General features: G+C 38.1%; 1 protein-coding gene across 4 annotated transcripts in view; it reads right to left on the bottom strand.

Moving 5' to 3' along the window:
• The window catches only part of RALGAPA1 (Ral GTPase activating protein catalytic subunit alpha 1), a 139510-nt gene that overhangs the window by 115427 nt on the left and 7171 nt on the right, over positions 1–16912 (bottom strand). For all 4 annotated transcript variants that reach the window (XM_080344697.1, XM_080344698.1, XM_080344699.1 and 1 more), the window contains exons 2-8: positions 10552–10662; positions 9948–9997; positions 8415–8472; positions 7868–7911; positions 6706–6883; positions 4894–5009; positions 2185–2323 (exon numbers count right to left, since the gene is read on the bottom strand). In XM_080344697.1, the coding sequence (XP_080200823.1) occupies positions 2185–2323; positions 4894–5009; positions 6706–6883; positions 7868–7911; positions 8415–8472; positions 9948–9997; positions 10552–10662 (696 nt within the window). The remainder of the gene's footprint in view (positions 1–2184; positions 2324–4893; positions 5010–6705; positions 6884–7867; positions 7912–8414; positions 8473–9947; positions 9998–10551; positions 10663–16912) is intronic.

Genomic DNA, 16912 nt, shown 5'->3' with positions numbered 1-16912 from the left:
CTCTCTTCCTCCAACTATCCATTTTTCCTTTCTATTTTGTTTTGGGCTTTCCCCACCCCTTGCCCTTCTCCCTCTGGGAACTTGATGTGAGCTGGTGCCAAAACGGACAGGAAGCTGTAGCTGGTGGAAAACATACAAAGGGTAGAAACTGTAAAGGCCAGCAAACCCACAGTTATAACAGTGGACACTTGTAGCTTTGACCATGCTTATTTTATTGTTTCCCTGCATATGAGGGGGCACATCTAAAGGGCTTGGAAATGGCACAGAAAGGCACATTACCATGAAGGAAGAAACAATGCCCCTGGAATCCTACTGCCACATCTGTAGTTCTTACTAAGCAATTTCTAAAGACTACCTTACAGAATCTAAACACTTGTAAAAGACATTCAAAACAAAACCAAACCAATTTCATGGTCTTTTCTAAGCCTGTAATACACAAGCTAGAATTTGGAGGAGGCACAATACCAAATACTTGTAAGTGGAATGCTTGTGCTTGTTACTGTAACCAATACATTCATCTAAAAGATCTGCCTTAACAGAAAGAAAAAAAAAAAAAAAAATCTCAATCCAATATACTATCTCCAGTAAAGCCCTGTATCAATGCTTGCTTACTAAAACCACTGTTTTGATGTGTACTTCATGACTTCTCCTAAACTAAACATTACACCAGTAACCCAAGAATTCTTTTTAGTAGCTGGCTCAGTGCCTCTGTTTTCTCACTAAATGCTGCCAACTTTGTTCAGAACAGGCACAGGATTATTTTCAAACAAGATGGGAAGATGCATGCCAGAGAAGAACGTCTTAAAAGAGAAAAGACTATTCTACTTACCAGAGTTTCTGTTGCATTCATTACTGTATTCTTCCCCAAATCCCTTTCGTTGTTGCTGACTTTGCACACTTTCAGGCACTGACAGTTTTGGAGATCTGTGCCCATTTCTTCTTCTTGTTCCCCATTGTCCTCTTCTTTACTAAAGCCTTGGAAGTTTCTTGATTATGGTTCACAGAAAAAGAGAGGACTACATAAACACTTCCAAGGAAGACTCAAGATCTTCATGGAAAGAGAAAATATCGTTTCCACATTTATTGTTCGAGGATGTCAAGCAGCAGTAGGTTTGCTTTCTCAGTATTGCTTACAATCCTCTTGTAGCTCTTCTGTCACAGAACTTCCTCAGTATCTTCACATAACTCTTATTCTACTGTTGCTTACAGCTGGATTTATACTATTTCTTCTCCCTTAGACAAGAAGACCAACTGTCTGTCTTCCTCAGGAGAACAGAGTTTTGAAACATCCATCTCTGAAGAAAGCCACAATCCAAATACATGTACACAGACTGACAACAACTAAGACCTTCTCAACAAACCTCCCTGACAGCTTGATTTTACAATATGAAATTGTGTCTGGAGATCACTACTAATCCTTGTGAGATGCCACATCAACAGGTAAGAGGATCAGTGAGGTGTCCATACTATTCAAGTAGTGAAATGGCAGCTTAAAGCCTGTGTACATGGTATTGCTTTGCAAACAAGCAACTCTGTGAGCTTACAAACAACATGTGCGTGGGTACATGCAAACCTGAACTAGCAAAAAATCAAGATATGCAGACAACATTCTAGTTTAGAATGGGCTAAAAACCTCTGAGCAAAACTCTAGTTAGGTTTGCTTAGCAGACACCCAAAATTCTGTACCATCAGCTTTAAAGATTGTGTTAAACCTTAGCCTCCTCTCCCTACTGCAAGATCTTGATAAAATACAGTTTACACAAAAACATAACTAACTTTGTCCTGTATGAACTACAAGCAAGCACCATACGATCCAAACACTATGATCCTGTACAGATAAAGCCAACATCTCCAAATATCGGCACACTAACACCTTTTGTCTCAGCAGTAGCAGTTTCTCTTCAGAGCACAACTTAAATCAACAGAGGTCACATTAAAGAACTGCTTTGTAAGAACATTTAATTTACCTGATTCAGGTGAATATATCAAGATTGACCCTAATGAAGGGGTCAGTTACCTCCACAGAGAAGTGAAAACCATTAACAGGAACCATAACATGTTCTTTCATAAGAAATACTTTTGGAGAATGTTCTTTATGGGCAACATGACTCTAGCAAAAAACTGCTTTGCTGCAGTCTCTATTAGAGACAACGTAATGATTCTATCAGCTGTGTTAACACTTACCAAGTATAGGGTTATACAAACTGGTCTCCTTACAGATGTTTGGGAAAATAGAAGGTAAGTAGTATTTCTTAAAATTTGAGAATAAAAACGAAAATCCCTTTTCCTGGTTTTCCTTGTTCTTCCATTCTAAACTCTTAACCTTAAAAAAAAAAAAAAAAAAAGGTTGGATAAAGCAAACATCTAGAAGTAGAATAAAAACATGACTGATGAAATGTCTTCTTTATAAGTTATTTCTTCGGAACAAAATCATATGCATTTTAATGAAGACTTATAGAAAGATGGAACAGAAACTAGCTAGGAAATGATAATGGAACAAAGACTTTCTCTTCCAAAACACTGCTTCAAAATGAACCTGAAACACATCAAATACAGAAACCAGTAAGAAATACATCTGCTTTCATGTTCATCTTGCCAAGTCAGGGTGTAAACCCAAACTGACTGATTTTAATAAAACTGGTTTTACATTTCAAAAGGTTTTATAAGAAAAGGGCAATAACCCATGGTACTCCAAACATTTGTTTGACAATTTCTTTTAACATACTTCAACTAACAAGTGTCCATATAGTCATTATAATAGGTACTTGGATTCATTTCTGTGGCTGGTAGTATGAAGCAAACAGATCTGTCAACCACAAGTAGCAGAAGATACAACTTGAAAGTTGAATTAACAAATCTACTGTCATGGATCATGTGCTAAGTCTTTCTCTTAAAGGAATATATTCGTACTGAAAAGCATGATAAATTCTCCCTAATAATAAATCCAACATGCAGTTTCCATCTTTGTCCTGGAGAATCCACCTGCCTGGAGGGCTGGGTTATCTATCAAGTCTAGCACATATAAAATAAGAAACTTTGCTTTTTCCTTTTTTTTCCTCACCCTTTTTCCACTTCCCTCCCCTATTTTTTTTTCTTCCCTCCCCCCACCTCCTTTACTCCTTACTCTAAGTCCACAGTTCTATTATGATCTATTTTCAGGGCAATGAGCCTTTAGAATGGAGTATACATACATACATACATATATATATATACACCCCCCTTGATATTAGTCCCCCATTCTATTGAATTACATGTAGAAATTAGTGACACAAAGTCCTTCAGCAGAATTTAATGTCAAAGAACTAACTGTTCACCTTGAAATTATTAGTGCCTCTAAAGAGGCTTCAGCAGAAGACTGTAGCACTCACACAGTGAACAAGTTCTACAACACCTGTCTCAATGACTTCTCTAAATTTTAAAATAATATTACCAATTTATTACAGAGAGGGCAGTTGTCTTCAAGAATGTAAGGGATATTTTCATTCAAACTGAACAGTCGTCCTTAAGCTCACCCTACAAAGTATTATGACCTCTATTTAAACTGGGAGATGCTGGAAGCAACAAAATGAAGTTGCCCTTCCAGCCTGTGAACTTCCAGCCCTGCAAGTTCACAAAGACAGACAGATAAAGAGAAACCAGGAAATGTTTCAGTTTAACACTGGCTATATTTGCACACTGTCCACCTCCTTGAGCACAACCTGCTCAAAAAAGTGTGAGGAAGAACTTATGGACAGATACCCAACTGGGCTCTGCTGGACAAGTCTGACCAGAAGGCAGCACTCTGGAACACCTACAGCAGCATGTCATACAGTCATGCAGTTTGCTGGGCATATGACATCAGGGCAGGCTCAGAAGCAGCATGTGTGAACTGGCCAGCAAATCATTACATGAAATATAACAGCTAGGCCACTGTTTGATAGGAGCTCTTGCCATGCCCCATTCTAGGCATTTCAAGTATGGGCTGAGATCATGTAAGCGTCAAAGTAGAAAAGGGAGGACGTAATGTGTGCCTGAGTTGCACATCGTAGACTAGATACTCATTTAAGTCTTCACTTTCTGTGTACAGTTCAGCTCCACAATCTGTTGATCAGAAAACAAACAAAAACACCAAAAAAACCCCACCAAACCAAAATGAAAACAACACTACCACACACCAGCTTTTGCCAGAAAGCCAAAATCTCGGTCTCACACTCTCACACTCTAAACACCAAGGGCTTTTCAGTAGCTTAGAGTGTTTCCATTAAAGAACTGAGAGGATGTATGGTTAATCTACTGAAACAGCAGAAATTCCAGAAAGGTAGCTGGAGGAAAAATACGACCTTAAGCACAGACACTAGCAGCCCCAGTCTTACAAACCATTGAGTCTGACATCCTATTTCTGTTGGTTTTGTCAGCTAGCCCAAGTATAAACCTAGGAAAAAAGCCAGCAAAAGTCTAGGACTCATTAAAAGTAATCAATGCTTTCAGTTAGAAGTTTCCCCTTAGTTTGAAAAGCAAAGCCCCTGACCACAAAGACCACATGGTAAGAGCAAGCCCAGTTGATCCCTCCACTGGTTGAAGGCAACAGGGTGGGAAGGGGACATGGAAATCATAAGGAAGCTGGAATCAGCATTGCTGGCAGTGACTGCCAAGTTTCTCTTTTTTTCCCATCTGTGTTGCAATTTGATATGATACTCTGTGGTAAAAGAATTATGAATCTTCACAATGAAGACAAGTGAAGATTTTTCTAGGAGAATTTGAGTTTTATGAAGGACACTTGAGCAAGAAGCAAGGGGGAGGAATGTTTAAAACATTTTAATATACATTTGCAGTGCTACTGGTAAATGTCTTTTGTAATGGACAAACAGATGTTAGTTGCTTGGTACTTGTTTGCTTGAAAACTATAGAACATACCTGAATTACTATGTATTTCAAAAGTGCTTCTAAGAAATAGCTTGTTAAATCTTCTTGTCCTTTATCTCCTGATTGTGGAGGAACAAGTGGAGTGATTTCCTCTATAGTCACTTGAGCTATTTAAGAAAAAAAGAAAAAAAGAAGTACAACTAATATTTAGACCATTTCTTCTAATGCATAAATACCTACCAAATTATGAAAGTAGAAATGTAATGAAGTAAGCAGAGACAGTTATGGGCAGAACAATCCATCCAAAGATTAATGAAAATTAGGAAATTTTAGCTAATAAACCACCATAGAACTAATTTCTTACATACAGAAAAACACAGCAGATAATAACTAATTTCTCCCTACGTACCTTGGGAATCTACCTGCCAAGATGCAATTTTTCAAACAGGCGTAATCAATTTCTTTTGGAATTTATGCAAGCAACAGTGTAAAACTTGAATTGCACAAATGCCAAATCTTTATTTACATCTCTCACAATTTCCTTCATTTAGCAGTTGATAAGTTACATTTGCGTTAAGTTTTACTACCGCTATCCTTCCTTTGCCTCTACAATGAAGCTACTTCAGTTTATTTTTCTCTTTTTCTAGTTAGATGTTTGCATTTCACTTACGGTATTCGTCATTTCTATGCTGTCTACATCCCCTTTAGATTTGTTCCTCTTTTCCTGATGTAGAGATATAACACAAGGTAACTCCAAAACAGGGCTTAAAGTTTGTATCAAACTTATCAGCAGAGCTATCCTGCCACGGAATTTGTCAAGGAGACACTGCTTGCTTCTAAAAGCAATGTTTGTGTCAGCTCTAAAACACTGGGTGAAGGTGGAAAAGAGGCAACAGCACTGTTCAGAGGGAAAAGTGGTTAGCTGCTTATTCACATTTATGTGAATGCACAGCTTGCATTTATGACCCCAACCAATTGAAATTTGTTGATAAATGAGTTTAAAATCCTAACAGGAATAGTTTGAGTTAGGAGGCAAAAGGCTCCCCAAAGTAACCAGCATCTGATGTTGACTGGTAGAGTGAACAGTCAAACGAAAAACTGTCACAAGAATCATCTTAAGAGAAAAATCATCCTCACACTAATCAATAGAGTCAAGATAATGATCTCCACATTTAAAAAACAATATCTATAAAGTGTAAAAAGATTATCTCAGAATGCTTAATCCCTTCCACTGATGCTGGCCTTTCTGACCCCAGGTTTTGCAATCTACAGGTCCAACTCTTTTGGAAGATTCTGAGCCACATTAATACCACAGCTTTAATTTCTTGGTCATACATAGACAGAGCAGGAAGATCAACCATTTGGCTTTATGCAATGCCTTAACAACTACTCATTCCCTTGACGGCCACACCAGAAACTGCTTTGTGTAGCTTGCTCCCTACAGTATGGCCAAAGCCAGTGCAAGTGCTAAACACAAGCAGAATCTGCCTGCTTGCAGTAGATGCAGCACCTGCTCTGCTTGTAGTTCTCAAGAAGAATTATATAAAATTTGTCAGTTTATTTTCATCCTCTATGTTAAGATACTATAGCCATATTATTAAAACAAAACAAAACAAAACACAACAACAAACAAACAAAAACCAAACCAAAGTCTCCAAAACAAATCAATCCAACCCAAAAAACAACAGAAAAAGACAAAGTTACTATTGGAAGATCACTTGATAAACTGCCAAGAAACATATTACCAGCTCCATAATCTCCCTGAATACATACGTATGTTAGTTCTTTGTTACTTCAACATGCCTGTTCTGGGCTGAGAGGTGAATTATGTGGAGAATCGAGCAATATTACCAAATTACTTACTTTCTTGAACATTAAGTGGAGGGTTAATGAGATTATCTAGTGTTCGGGGGCCATACTCGGACTGTGGTGATGAAAATCCAGGAATCAAGCAAGAAAACATCCATAATTGTTCTTTACTACAGTTATTTTGAAGAGCTTGCAGCCACAAAAGAAAGAGACGCACACCCTCTCGCCGTATCTTAAAGAAAAAACAAAAACAAGCTAAAAAGATGAGCAAATTAACTTGTCCCAGAACATACAAAAGCATTTCCACTTGTCCTGGAGGAAGAAGGAGAAGGGGAGTGGTAGAACAGATGAGAACAGACCGACAGCACGACCACCAGCAACCAGCAGAACCAGGCTAGCACATCTGCTGCTCCTGCTGAAATGCAAGGACAACCCCAGCACTTTCCCTGCTGTTTGCCTCACAGAATCTTTGTCACAGGGTTTTCTCTGAAGGAGGAGGAAGAAAACCAACATGCATCTAGTCACCTGCCTGACTGCAGCATTGCAAGACATCCCGTGAATTTTTTCAGAAAATACAAAGACTATAATAAAATTTCTAAATGTATTCATGAATTATAACAGAGTGAGCTTTTTGCAGTAGAAAGATCTGCTCTACCCTTTTCCATTCCTTCTTCAAGAAAAGCCATGGAATCCAAGAGCAGTCCCCTCCTGGCTCTCACATGGGCAAACTTCAGCACCAGCAAAGCCTTCAGGTCATTTACAGAGGAGTGGCATGGGTGTTTGCTGCAGTACAAAAACGACCTGTGGCGTCTGTCCCGTGGTCAACTGTTATCACACTACCCACTGACAGGTCTCTTTGGCGCAGATTATCTTCCACTTCCAAGACAGCCCCAGAACCACAGCCTGAGTCCCAAAACCGATTTCCTTGCCCCTAACAATGAATGGTAAAGGCTTACTTCTGCTTTAATGCAAAATCCTTCAAACCATTTGTACATATTATTAACTTGGCTACTCTATGTAAACCTATTACTATTGCAAGTAGCTCTAGCCAGGTAAAGCTGATGACAGGAAGTCACTCTTTCATAACACACAAGTCATGAATCTTGTTCTCATTCCTGTGCTTTTACCATTAAAAAAAAAAAAAAACAAAACCTTATGTTCTTATTTGTATTTTTAAGTATTTTAGAAAAAAGTAGTATGCAACTCTTCCCAATACCTTTAATGAATTTCCAGTATGAAGAAGCTTCTTTAAAATCAACCCTAAAAAAAAGGAAAAAAAAAAAAGGTATATTTGTTTGTTTGTTTGTTCATTTGTTCTTTTAAGTAAGATGTCAGAGTTCTCGGTCAGACTTGATAACAACTTTTAAACAAGTCCTTGGCAATCTCCAATTTAATATTGGTGAACTTGATATCCTCAGGCAACTCTCTCAATGCCAGAAGGAAAAAAAAAGATCACCTTTCATAGCTTCCTCACAACCTATAACATCTTCCCCCAAGGACTTTTTCAGGTGTGTACATTAAAAGTAAATGATTCTCAAGTCATTAATGTGCATAGTATCAGCATTCCCCATTTACAAATACAGACCTCACCCCAATGTTGAAATTTATTACTAAGAGAGAAGAAATCAGGAAAAAAAAAAAAAAAGTGTTAAAAGACCATAATCCCTGTTATGCCACTTAAAGGTTAAGGAAATGAGTAGCACAAACTACTAGTAGCTACTAATTAAAGAAAAAAAAAAAAGAAAAAGAAAAAATCAGCTTACCAATACTATGAAATTGCCATCTCTGATGAATCCTTTCTGGAAGGAGCTGCAAAATTTTCTACAAAAAACAGAACCCAAGGATCTATGTTGCAGATACCACTCTCAAAGACCAAAGAGCACTGTCACAAAGGCCACAGATCAGAGGCTGAAGGGTTAACTTAGAAAATTTCCACATTGCTTTCCTTGAAAGCATTACGGTCTTTTCAAAATAATCCCATTCCAAAAGCTAAGAAGCCCCCATACTCTGACAAACTGTCCGGCAAGTCCTGCATTGGAGACTTCAGGTGTTCTTGCAGTTTATCCAGTGCCACTGCTTCTCTGCTGGAGGTTACTGCTTATAGCACAAGGAGCTGAATAGGATGAGTATGTGTCTCAGTTGCTCTGGTTCAAAACAGGTTGTATTAGGTTATTCCACCTTTCTAATAGCTTAAGCTAGGATCCTCAGCTGTCAACTTGCCTCTATGGCACAAGCAAATGTTTGCTTCAGCCTTCTCAGCAGAGAGGTAGTGAGCTACAGCAAAAGACTTGGGGCAATAATGGTCTAACACCTCTCCAGCCAGATTTGAGGATAGTAAGAAACAAAGCACAGTTAGTGACAGAGACAGTTAATGCATTATGTAGCACTTCAACATCTATGCTAGAGGCCTTAGCAACTTGTAAGTAACTTGATTTCTCAAATGAATTTCTGGGCGTAGCCCTCCAGCAGCCTGTGCTGCAGCTTCCAAGGTGACCTAACATACCTTTATGTAGGAACTAGTGAACAAATGAACTAGCTCTCATCATATTCATTCTCCTTTTAACAGCTAACCCTACAGTTTTAAACACCAATGTATCTCACTTAAAAAAAAAAAGTAAAATATTGAATTTATATTCAACCATGTGATAAGCATTCATCAACTTTGAATTTTACAGATATTTAAAAACCACAATCATTGTTCTACAATTAGAACACTCCATCAAAAAGGAAAGACAAAAACTTGACATTCTGAGCTATTTCTGAACGATGGTCTCTGATCAGAAATGTTCTGATTTCACTGAATTAGTTTCCAACTCAATTAAGTCAAGATACGCTTTTGGTAAGGATATGGCAAGATGTTACTTTCAAATAATAAATCTTAAAAAAATAATAAAAGGGATCTATAAAAACTTATTATGCAGTAGTCACCTATTACGAGAAAAATCAAAGATAACATGCAATCAAAAGGTAAAAAACCATCATGACTAAATCAGAAATCACATCTATAAGAATTTCAAAATGTGAACGGGAGTGGGCAAGACCACCACCAAAAAGTAATCAACTATCTGCACACGCAGAAAACATCTTTTTCCACTTAGGACATCTTCCTGCAAAACTGCAAGTAAAATTCTTTTTCTTTTCATACAAAGCACATATATTCAACTCTATGCAAAAGAAGAAAGAATGCAGTTAAGTGCAAAGCATATTTCCAGGCAACTGTAGATTAGCTGTACTATTATTTAACAAGACTTAATTCAAAGCAAAAAACTCATACGAGAACATTCAGGTTATCTTACCTCAAAAATAAAAAGAATAGAATCTAATTCTTCTCTCTGAGACTTGTGACCTAGATGTAATTAAAAAACAAAACAAAACAAAACAGAAGATACACTTTCATTAACAAAACAAAATGTAAAGGACATTGACAAAGAACCTTAGATGCATAAAACAAAAACATGCATTTCTACAACCATAATTTTGCATTCCTTCTGCAATTTTTTTTTAAAAAGTATATTTCATAGTAAGGTTTTATAACAGTTATAGTTTGATAAATTTCTATCATGGCACCAACAGCTGGTAGAGATTAAGCTACATAATACCTTGTTACATCAAAACTTGGAATAATTCTGCAGAACACAAAAAGTATATATAATACCTTAAGAATCCTCACTTTGCAAAGTGCAAAACCAGTCAGAGAATAAACACTCCTTGCTCACCTCCACTGCATGCACCTCCTATTGCTCCACCTTTATTTGCAAAGTTCATGCTTATATTTATTTCTGCACAGCTAATGCTGCCATATGTGACCACAGACACCCTGCTTTATTTCTAACACTCTGCTTTATTTTATAACAAAAACAGAAGTGCCAAACCAAAAAGCGTTCTATCTGAAATACTCACCTTTTTGTTTAAGACCTACTTCAATAGTCACGAAGTTTTCAAAGAACACATAATATATATGTGAAAAATGTACGTCGAAAAACTGTTTGAGATCAATTGATTCTGCATTCTCTGAAAAATAAAACAGAACACTGGTTTTATTTTTTTTTAAATACTCAGAGTCAACCACTGCATACCATTATCCAGTAGTAAGAACTTAAGATATTTAAAAGAAAAACTATTTTAAAGAAGTTCTTGAAGTTTTCTTTCTTTTAAACTGAAGCTAAGAAAATTCAATATAGCACGCCACAAATGCCTAGTGAATTTTAAAACACAAAACAGCATCTTCCTGCACACTCAATGTTTGCATGACAGTAATACCTGCAAACCCCAGCCATGAAACAGAATTCCATCAGGACTAGCATTGTACAGATTAATGTTGCTTTGTTAATTTAATAGAAATAAAGCTAATGATGCTGCCCAAACTCTACAACAGAAAGACCATCGCTGCCCCCAACTGTAATTACAAGACATAGCTAAGAAAGTGGGAGCAGGATGATAAGTGAGGACCACCTCTGCTCTGCAGAGAAACTGGGAAGAAGCAAACAGAAGCACTGAATTCCCACTGTTGCCTCCTTGCTCCCTCCAAGCTCCAACATGCACCTTCCTTTCCCAGTCCCCCATACTCCTCAGATTACGTGGTCTCTGGAGGTCAGAAGCTGGGACCTCAGGGGTATCCCGAGATAGGAACATCATTGTGAGTGGAGGGGGATGTGCTTTGTTGTGTACCCCAGGAAGGCTTCCAGATTTTCTGTACACAACCCTCTAGATGGTTGTGGCAGGATGCAAACCCCCCTCTCTCCCCCTCCCTCCTTCAGTATGGAAGGAATAGGCACATCTCCCTCTCTCTGCTGTTTGAGGCTAACAGCTTCTTTTGTTTGGCCCCAGAGCACCCTGGCCAGGGCCATTAGGAGAAGGGAGTGCTGAGGCGCCAGTGAGCCGCTGGGCACCTGCGGCCAGTGTGGGGGATGTTTGGAGGCTTCAGGGGCACCCACAGCCAGTGTGTGGGTGCAGAGAACCTTCTTGAATGCCTACAGTCAGATCTGATCAGCCTATAAAAAATGGGACTCTCATCGAGACTCCGCCCATTGTCGCGGGTCTCTCGGAGCACGAGCGAGATGCTGCCGCCGAGAGCACCCCCCCGGGATGGAGACTCCGCTTGTCTTGCCGCCACGGGTGTGAGTAAAATTATTTCCTCGCCGGATTGTGAGTATATTTATATTTTCCATGCACATATGCACGTGTAACTTTCCGTGCTCAATATGAGCACGTGTTTAAACTAATCCTCCCATAATCGTGGGTGTATTTTCCTCCCATGCTTCCACATAAGCACGTGTAACTTTCCGTGCACATTTGCACGCGTACTTTCCGTGCTTAATACAAGCACGTGTATAAATTATCTCCTTGCACAATCGCGAGTGTATTTTCCTCCCGTGCTTCCACATAAGCACGTGTAAGTAAATTAACCCTTGCAGGATTGCGAGTGTATTATAAATTTAGCCTTGCAGAATCACGAGTGTACTAACTTTCCATACTCACTACGAGTATGTGTATCTTTTTAAAAATAATCCCACACCGTGTTCAGGCAAGTGTGTACTTTTCCCGGACTCAGAGACGGCTCCAGCATTGTTTGTGTGAAGCCATGTGCATGCACTCTGTGGACCGCCTGTTGTATTAGTTGCTGCCCCTTAATTTTCCTCAACTGATAGCCGAACCTGTATTTAAGTCACTTTTGGAGTGCTAAAGCCCTGTTTCTCACCGGTTTAATAAAAGTTGTTTTGGACCCTGTTGTCCCTTAAACTAACCTCGGGGTGCCTCCGTGACAATGGTTTATACAAATCTTCGGTTAAAGAAATAAACTATTATTTATCTAGATTAATTTTAAATTGATTGTTTTAAACAATCAATTCTTTGAAGCCTTAGCACATGCTGAACCAAAAGAAGCTCCCTGTCTTGTTACTTAATTACAAAAGACTAGAGAACCTACATGGACAGAACAATACTATGGAAGCACAGAAGAACAGGGAGACAGTATTTTAAAAGGCAAAACCCTCACCTTTCAGAATATTGATGAGAAACAAACCAACAACAAAAAAAAAAAACTGAGGCAAACAGAACTTCTATACCCTTCACCAGCTATATACACTGAGGCACCATCTTCCACCAAAGATATTTCTAAGTCCACTTCTAATTCTTTATTGGATCATAGTTTTTTAACCCTTTTTAGAATGACATCAATCTTGATCATCTACAATTGCTATAGTAAAAAGCAAAGAAAAGATCAATTGAAAGGATGGCCAAAAGCACAGCACAGTTTTCAATGCTATTATGTAGCTCTGGAAGACTGCCAGTTTTCTCACTAATCTTGCTATAAAAGTTTCCAATACATGTTCAGTTTTTGCAGTTATCACAGAATTCTGCCATCTTGCATAACCAGTACAATGGAGCCAGAGTGCTCTTGGAGAAGACAGTGCTGTATTAACAGCTAAGATAATTCTTCAAGCAAGGCAGCCTAGCCAACAATAAACTTTGTGGTCCAGAGTGGCAAGTGTGTGCCTGACCACCTACAGAACTACCCAATCTCCAGTTTTGCAGAAACTGCTTCACCACTTACATATCAGCAGCTGAACTGCCGGAGTCCAGAGTATGACATATTAAAGTAAGGACAACAAAAAAAACAATTACACTTTAAACAAACTAGACCACGATTTTCAGACAGTCAGGGCAAGCGCACAAGCAACAGAGCTATAACTAAAGCATAGGCACAACCATCACATCCACTTCCACACACGGGGCAGAACCCTAAGTGAGATCTAGACTACGGACATGAAAACAGACCAGGAAACAAATCAAAGGGGTTTGAGATAGGAGGATTAAACGAAGGAAGAAAGCACAGATTGAGACTTTCGGGAGAAAGGAAGGTGGCAGAAGATAATATTTTAGTCCATACATTTAACTGCTATTTGGGAATTGAACATAGAAAGCAACGTAACAGTTCGCTTGCTGTGAAGGAGCAAAAAATGTTAGTTTCAAATACTACAGGGATCAGAAGCAGTTAAACAGTGTCTCTGCCAATCAACTCAGCGGAACATTGCATTTTTGCAGGCACAGTTAATGTTTTGTTTCCTGAAATAGGTCCTCCTTTCCCCAGTCACAGGTCAACTCTGAAGCAGACAAAGAATTTAAAAAAAAAAAAGCAAACCCCCCTCAAAATCCCAAATGTATTCTTTAAAGACTCAATCTTAACTCAACAGTCTGTAATTTTTGAAGACACTACTCCTAGATCCTTTAGGTGACAATCTAAAGGCTTGCCTACATCACCAGCTGGACACTGATTCTCATTTTTCCACATAATTACTGTATGACACTTGCATATACCTGGTGCTGTGGTAAGAGGTCCTGCCATTATCAAGTTCTGTTTGGGGGGAAGATTTCAGAAGATGGTCCTTTTTTGTTGTTTTCGTTATCATTATTATTACTATTATCGTACTTACTTTGTATTTATTTTTTAAGAACACTGTGGTGCAGATCACCTCAGGACTCAGAGGAGAATTGGTAGACCTATATTACTACCATTAACAGCCAATTAACACTAAGAGCATACCTTCAGAATACAAATATAGCTTGGAAGTGCAGGATGAAAGTAAAAAATTTCTTGGCTTTGCAACTTTTCTAGCAAATGCATTTCACACTGATTTCTTCCTAAGATCACACTTGACAGCACAATCAAAAGCAAGTTTTTGGAATTCAAACCAAGCAGTTAACAACACCCGAATCTTGCAACAAATTCTCACTTAAGATGGAAGAAAATAAAAATACATCTTATTTAATGGGAGTTTTGTCCTGGCATTACATTAAAATAATTACTTTTTTAAAACACCCACAAGCTATTTCTGTTAATGTTGAAAAACAGCTTTGCTTCTAAAGCAGGGAAAGCACATGTGCCTATCTGATCGGTTTGCCACCCAGAAGGAGTGGGGGGAAGTAGATACAGCATGGACATAATAATGTAGACCTTAGAAGAGTTTGATCTGGAAATCATCTAGTCTGGCCACCTGCCTACATCATTCCATGTCACAGCTACCTCCATGCTGAACACAATCCACATGACTAATACAAGCATGGAGAGATTATTGCTCTCCTTGATTACTTTAACATCAAAACTTCCACCTATATGCTGCTGTTATGGCTTTCTTCATTAATTAAGGATCTGATTTCCCACCCCCACCACCCCCCCACCCCCCCAATGAAAACATCTCTAAAACATTCCGTTCACTTTTATCTTTGTAATCAACCAAAGATACAACTCTTCAGCTGTCTCATCTTAAGCCATTTTCTCCATCACAAGGTCATTCTCTATCCTCTATGCTCTCTCAAAGTAGCATGAATGCTTCACAGAGAGGTAAAAATCATTTCCTCTACAAGGAGCATCTGCATGTGCTTTGCACACAACCTTGAACTGAGAATTTGCAGGGAGTTGCTTGTTTGCTTTGGCTATTTAATCTTTTGTGCCTTTTTAAGTAGGGAGACATAGCCTTGTTGTTACATGAAGTGGGATTACACAGAAACAGGCTTTCCCCCCCCTAACTTACAGTGCATTTATTTACTTATTTTTAAACAAAAGAACTTTGTATTCTCCTACCACGGATTCATGTAACTAACACAAACTAATGTATTGCTTGTGCTCTTGGTACTTATGCCCAGACTGGGAAGAGGGAGGGACTCAGAAATAGATCTGGCACCATATAAATGTTAAGAGTTTCTCAGAATGGGAAAGGGAAAAATGGGACATTACTGTATTCCACCAACGTAAAAACTAAAGCGTCTACTGTACAAAGTATAGTTCCAGTAAACTAAAATCCAGATTTCCAGCATTATTTATGGAAGCTGTTTGTCAAGAAAATGCAGTTCTCTTCATGTATCACATGGGCAAGAAATGTGGATTATTGGCTACTGATTTTTCCTTTATAATTTTCTGTAGCTTAAAAATTAACTCTGGGTGTTCAGTGGTGGGTTTTTATGTGTTTAGTTTTTTTTGTTTCGTTTGTTTTGAAAAAGTTTCACTTAAGCACAAAGAGACATTATACCGCTTCTCTGTCCTTTTCTTCCTCCCCTAAGACTTTTCTAAAAGTAGCTTTAGTTTTTAATAGGTTCATCATTAAGAAGGTAAGTTACCTTTTTTGATTTAACTTTTAGAAGTTGTATTCAGCTTACAGATTTCTGTTCTATTTTGATGCATGAAACAGAGAACTGAACTAAAAATGGAAGACTATTACAGTTATTGGAGCTATTTGTATGACCCTCTTTACACAAGCATTCAAATATCAGAGCAACTGGAATTCATATTTCCATTCAACCCACTGAAATGTTGAAGTTCTTACTATTCCCCTCCTTATAGACTGGAGCTGTGGCAAAGAAAAACAATCAAACAAACAACAAAAAAAATCACACCAATCAAACAAAAAAAAAACCCTCTACCTCTCCTACCAACTTCTGTGCTTACATGTGACTGTACTTTTAGGAACTTAATTTCCTATATTTTCAACGGGCCAATCCTTTTCTTACAAACTTATTTTCATCTATTTTCAAAAGGCCAACTCTTTTGAAGGTTAATGGTTCAAAAGTTTCTGGAAGGTTACAGTCTTTCCAAGCATCTCAGTAATATGTTCAAAACTTAAGTGCCCACAGTGAACATTTTAGGAAGGGAAAATTCTAGGTCAAAATTTTCTTGCAGAAAATTTATTCTGCTACAGAACTCTGCCTAAGAGTATACCCATTTGCTCCAAAGCTTTTATTATGGTTTATTTACCAGCACATCCCTTCTTAACCAAGAATAATTTGCGTGCACAAAAGTGTTTCAATAAAAATGTAACCCTTCAGTACTTCACATTGGAAGGAGGATACTATTAGAACTGCATATCATACTTAGAATTACAGTGCTACAGTGCCACCTCAAAGAGCTTAAAAATGACTTTGTCAGATGTAAAACATGAACCAGAAAAAGCACCACAGGTTTTTTACTGTATATTTAAACTTGTAAGGGATCACCTAAGCCAGATTCTGCAAAGCTCACAAGTTTACACGTAAAACACCCCTATCATCTGTAGGAAGAGGATCTTAGTGGGCTTTAACATATTATATACAGTTTGTCATCCCTGTTTATTTTGTTTTCTACATATTACCCTATAAATTATCATAAACGAATCCACAACATCTGTTACATATTTATAAATGAGTTGATTTAGCATGGGAAATGCATCTGTACCATTTAGGTGATTGCCTGCTGGATGAAAATAAAATATTATAAAGCATCTAAAGTTGT

The sequence above is a fragment of the Nesoenas mayeri genome, assembly GCF_963082525.1.
Source record: "Nesoenas mayeri genome assembly, chromosome: 5".
NCBI lineage: Eukaryota > Metazoa > Chordata > Aves > Columbiformes > Columbidae > Nesoenas > Nesoenas mayeri.
Note: the sequence above shows the minus strand (reverse complement) of the source record. Positions and strands in the feature narration are given on the sequence as shown.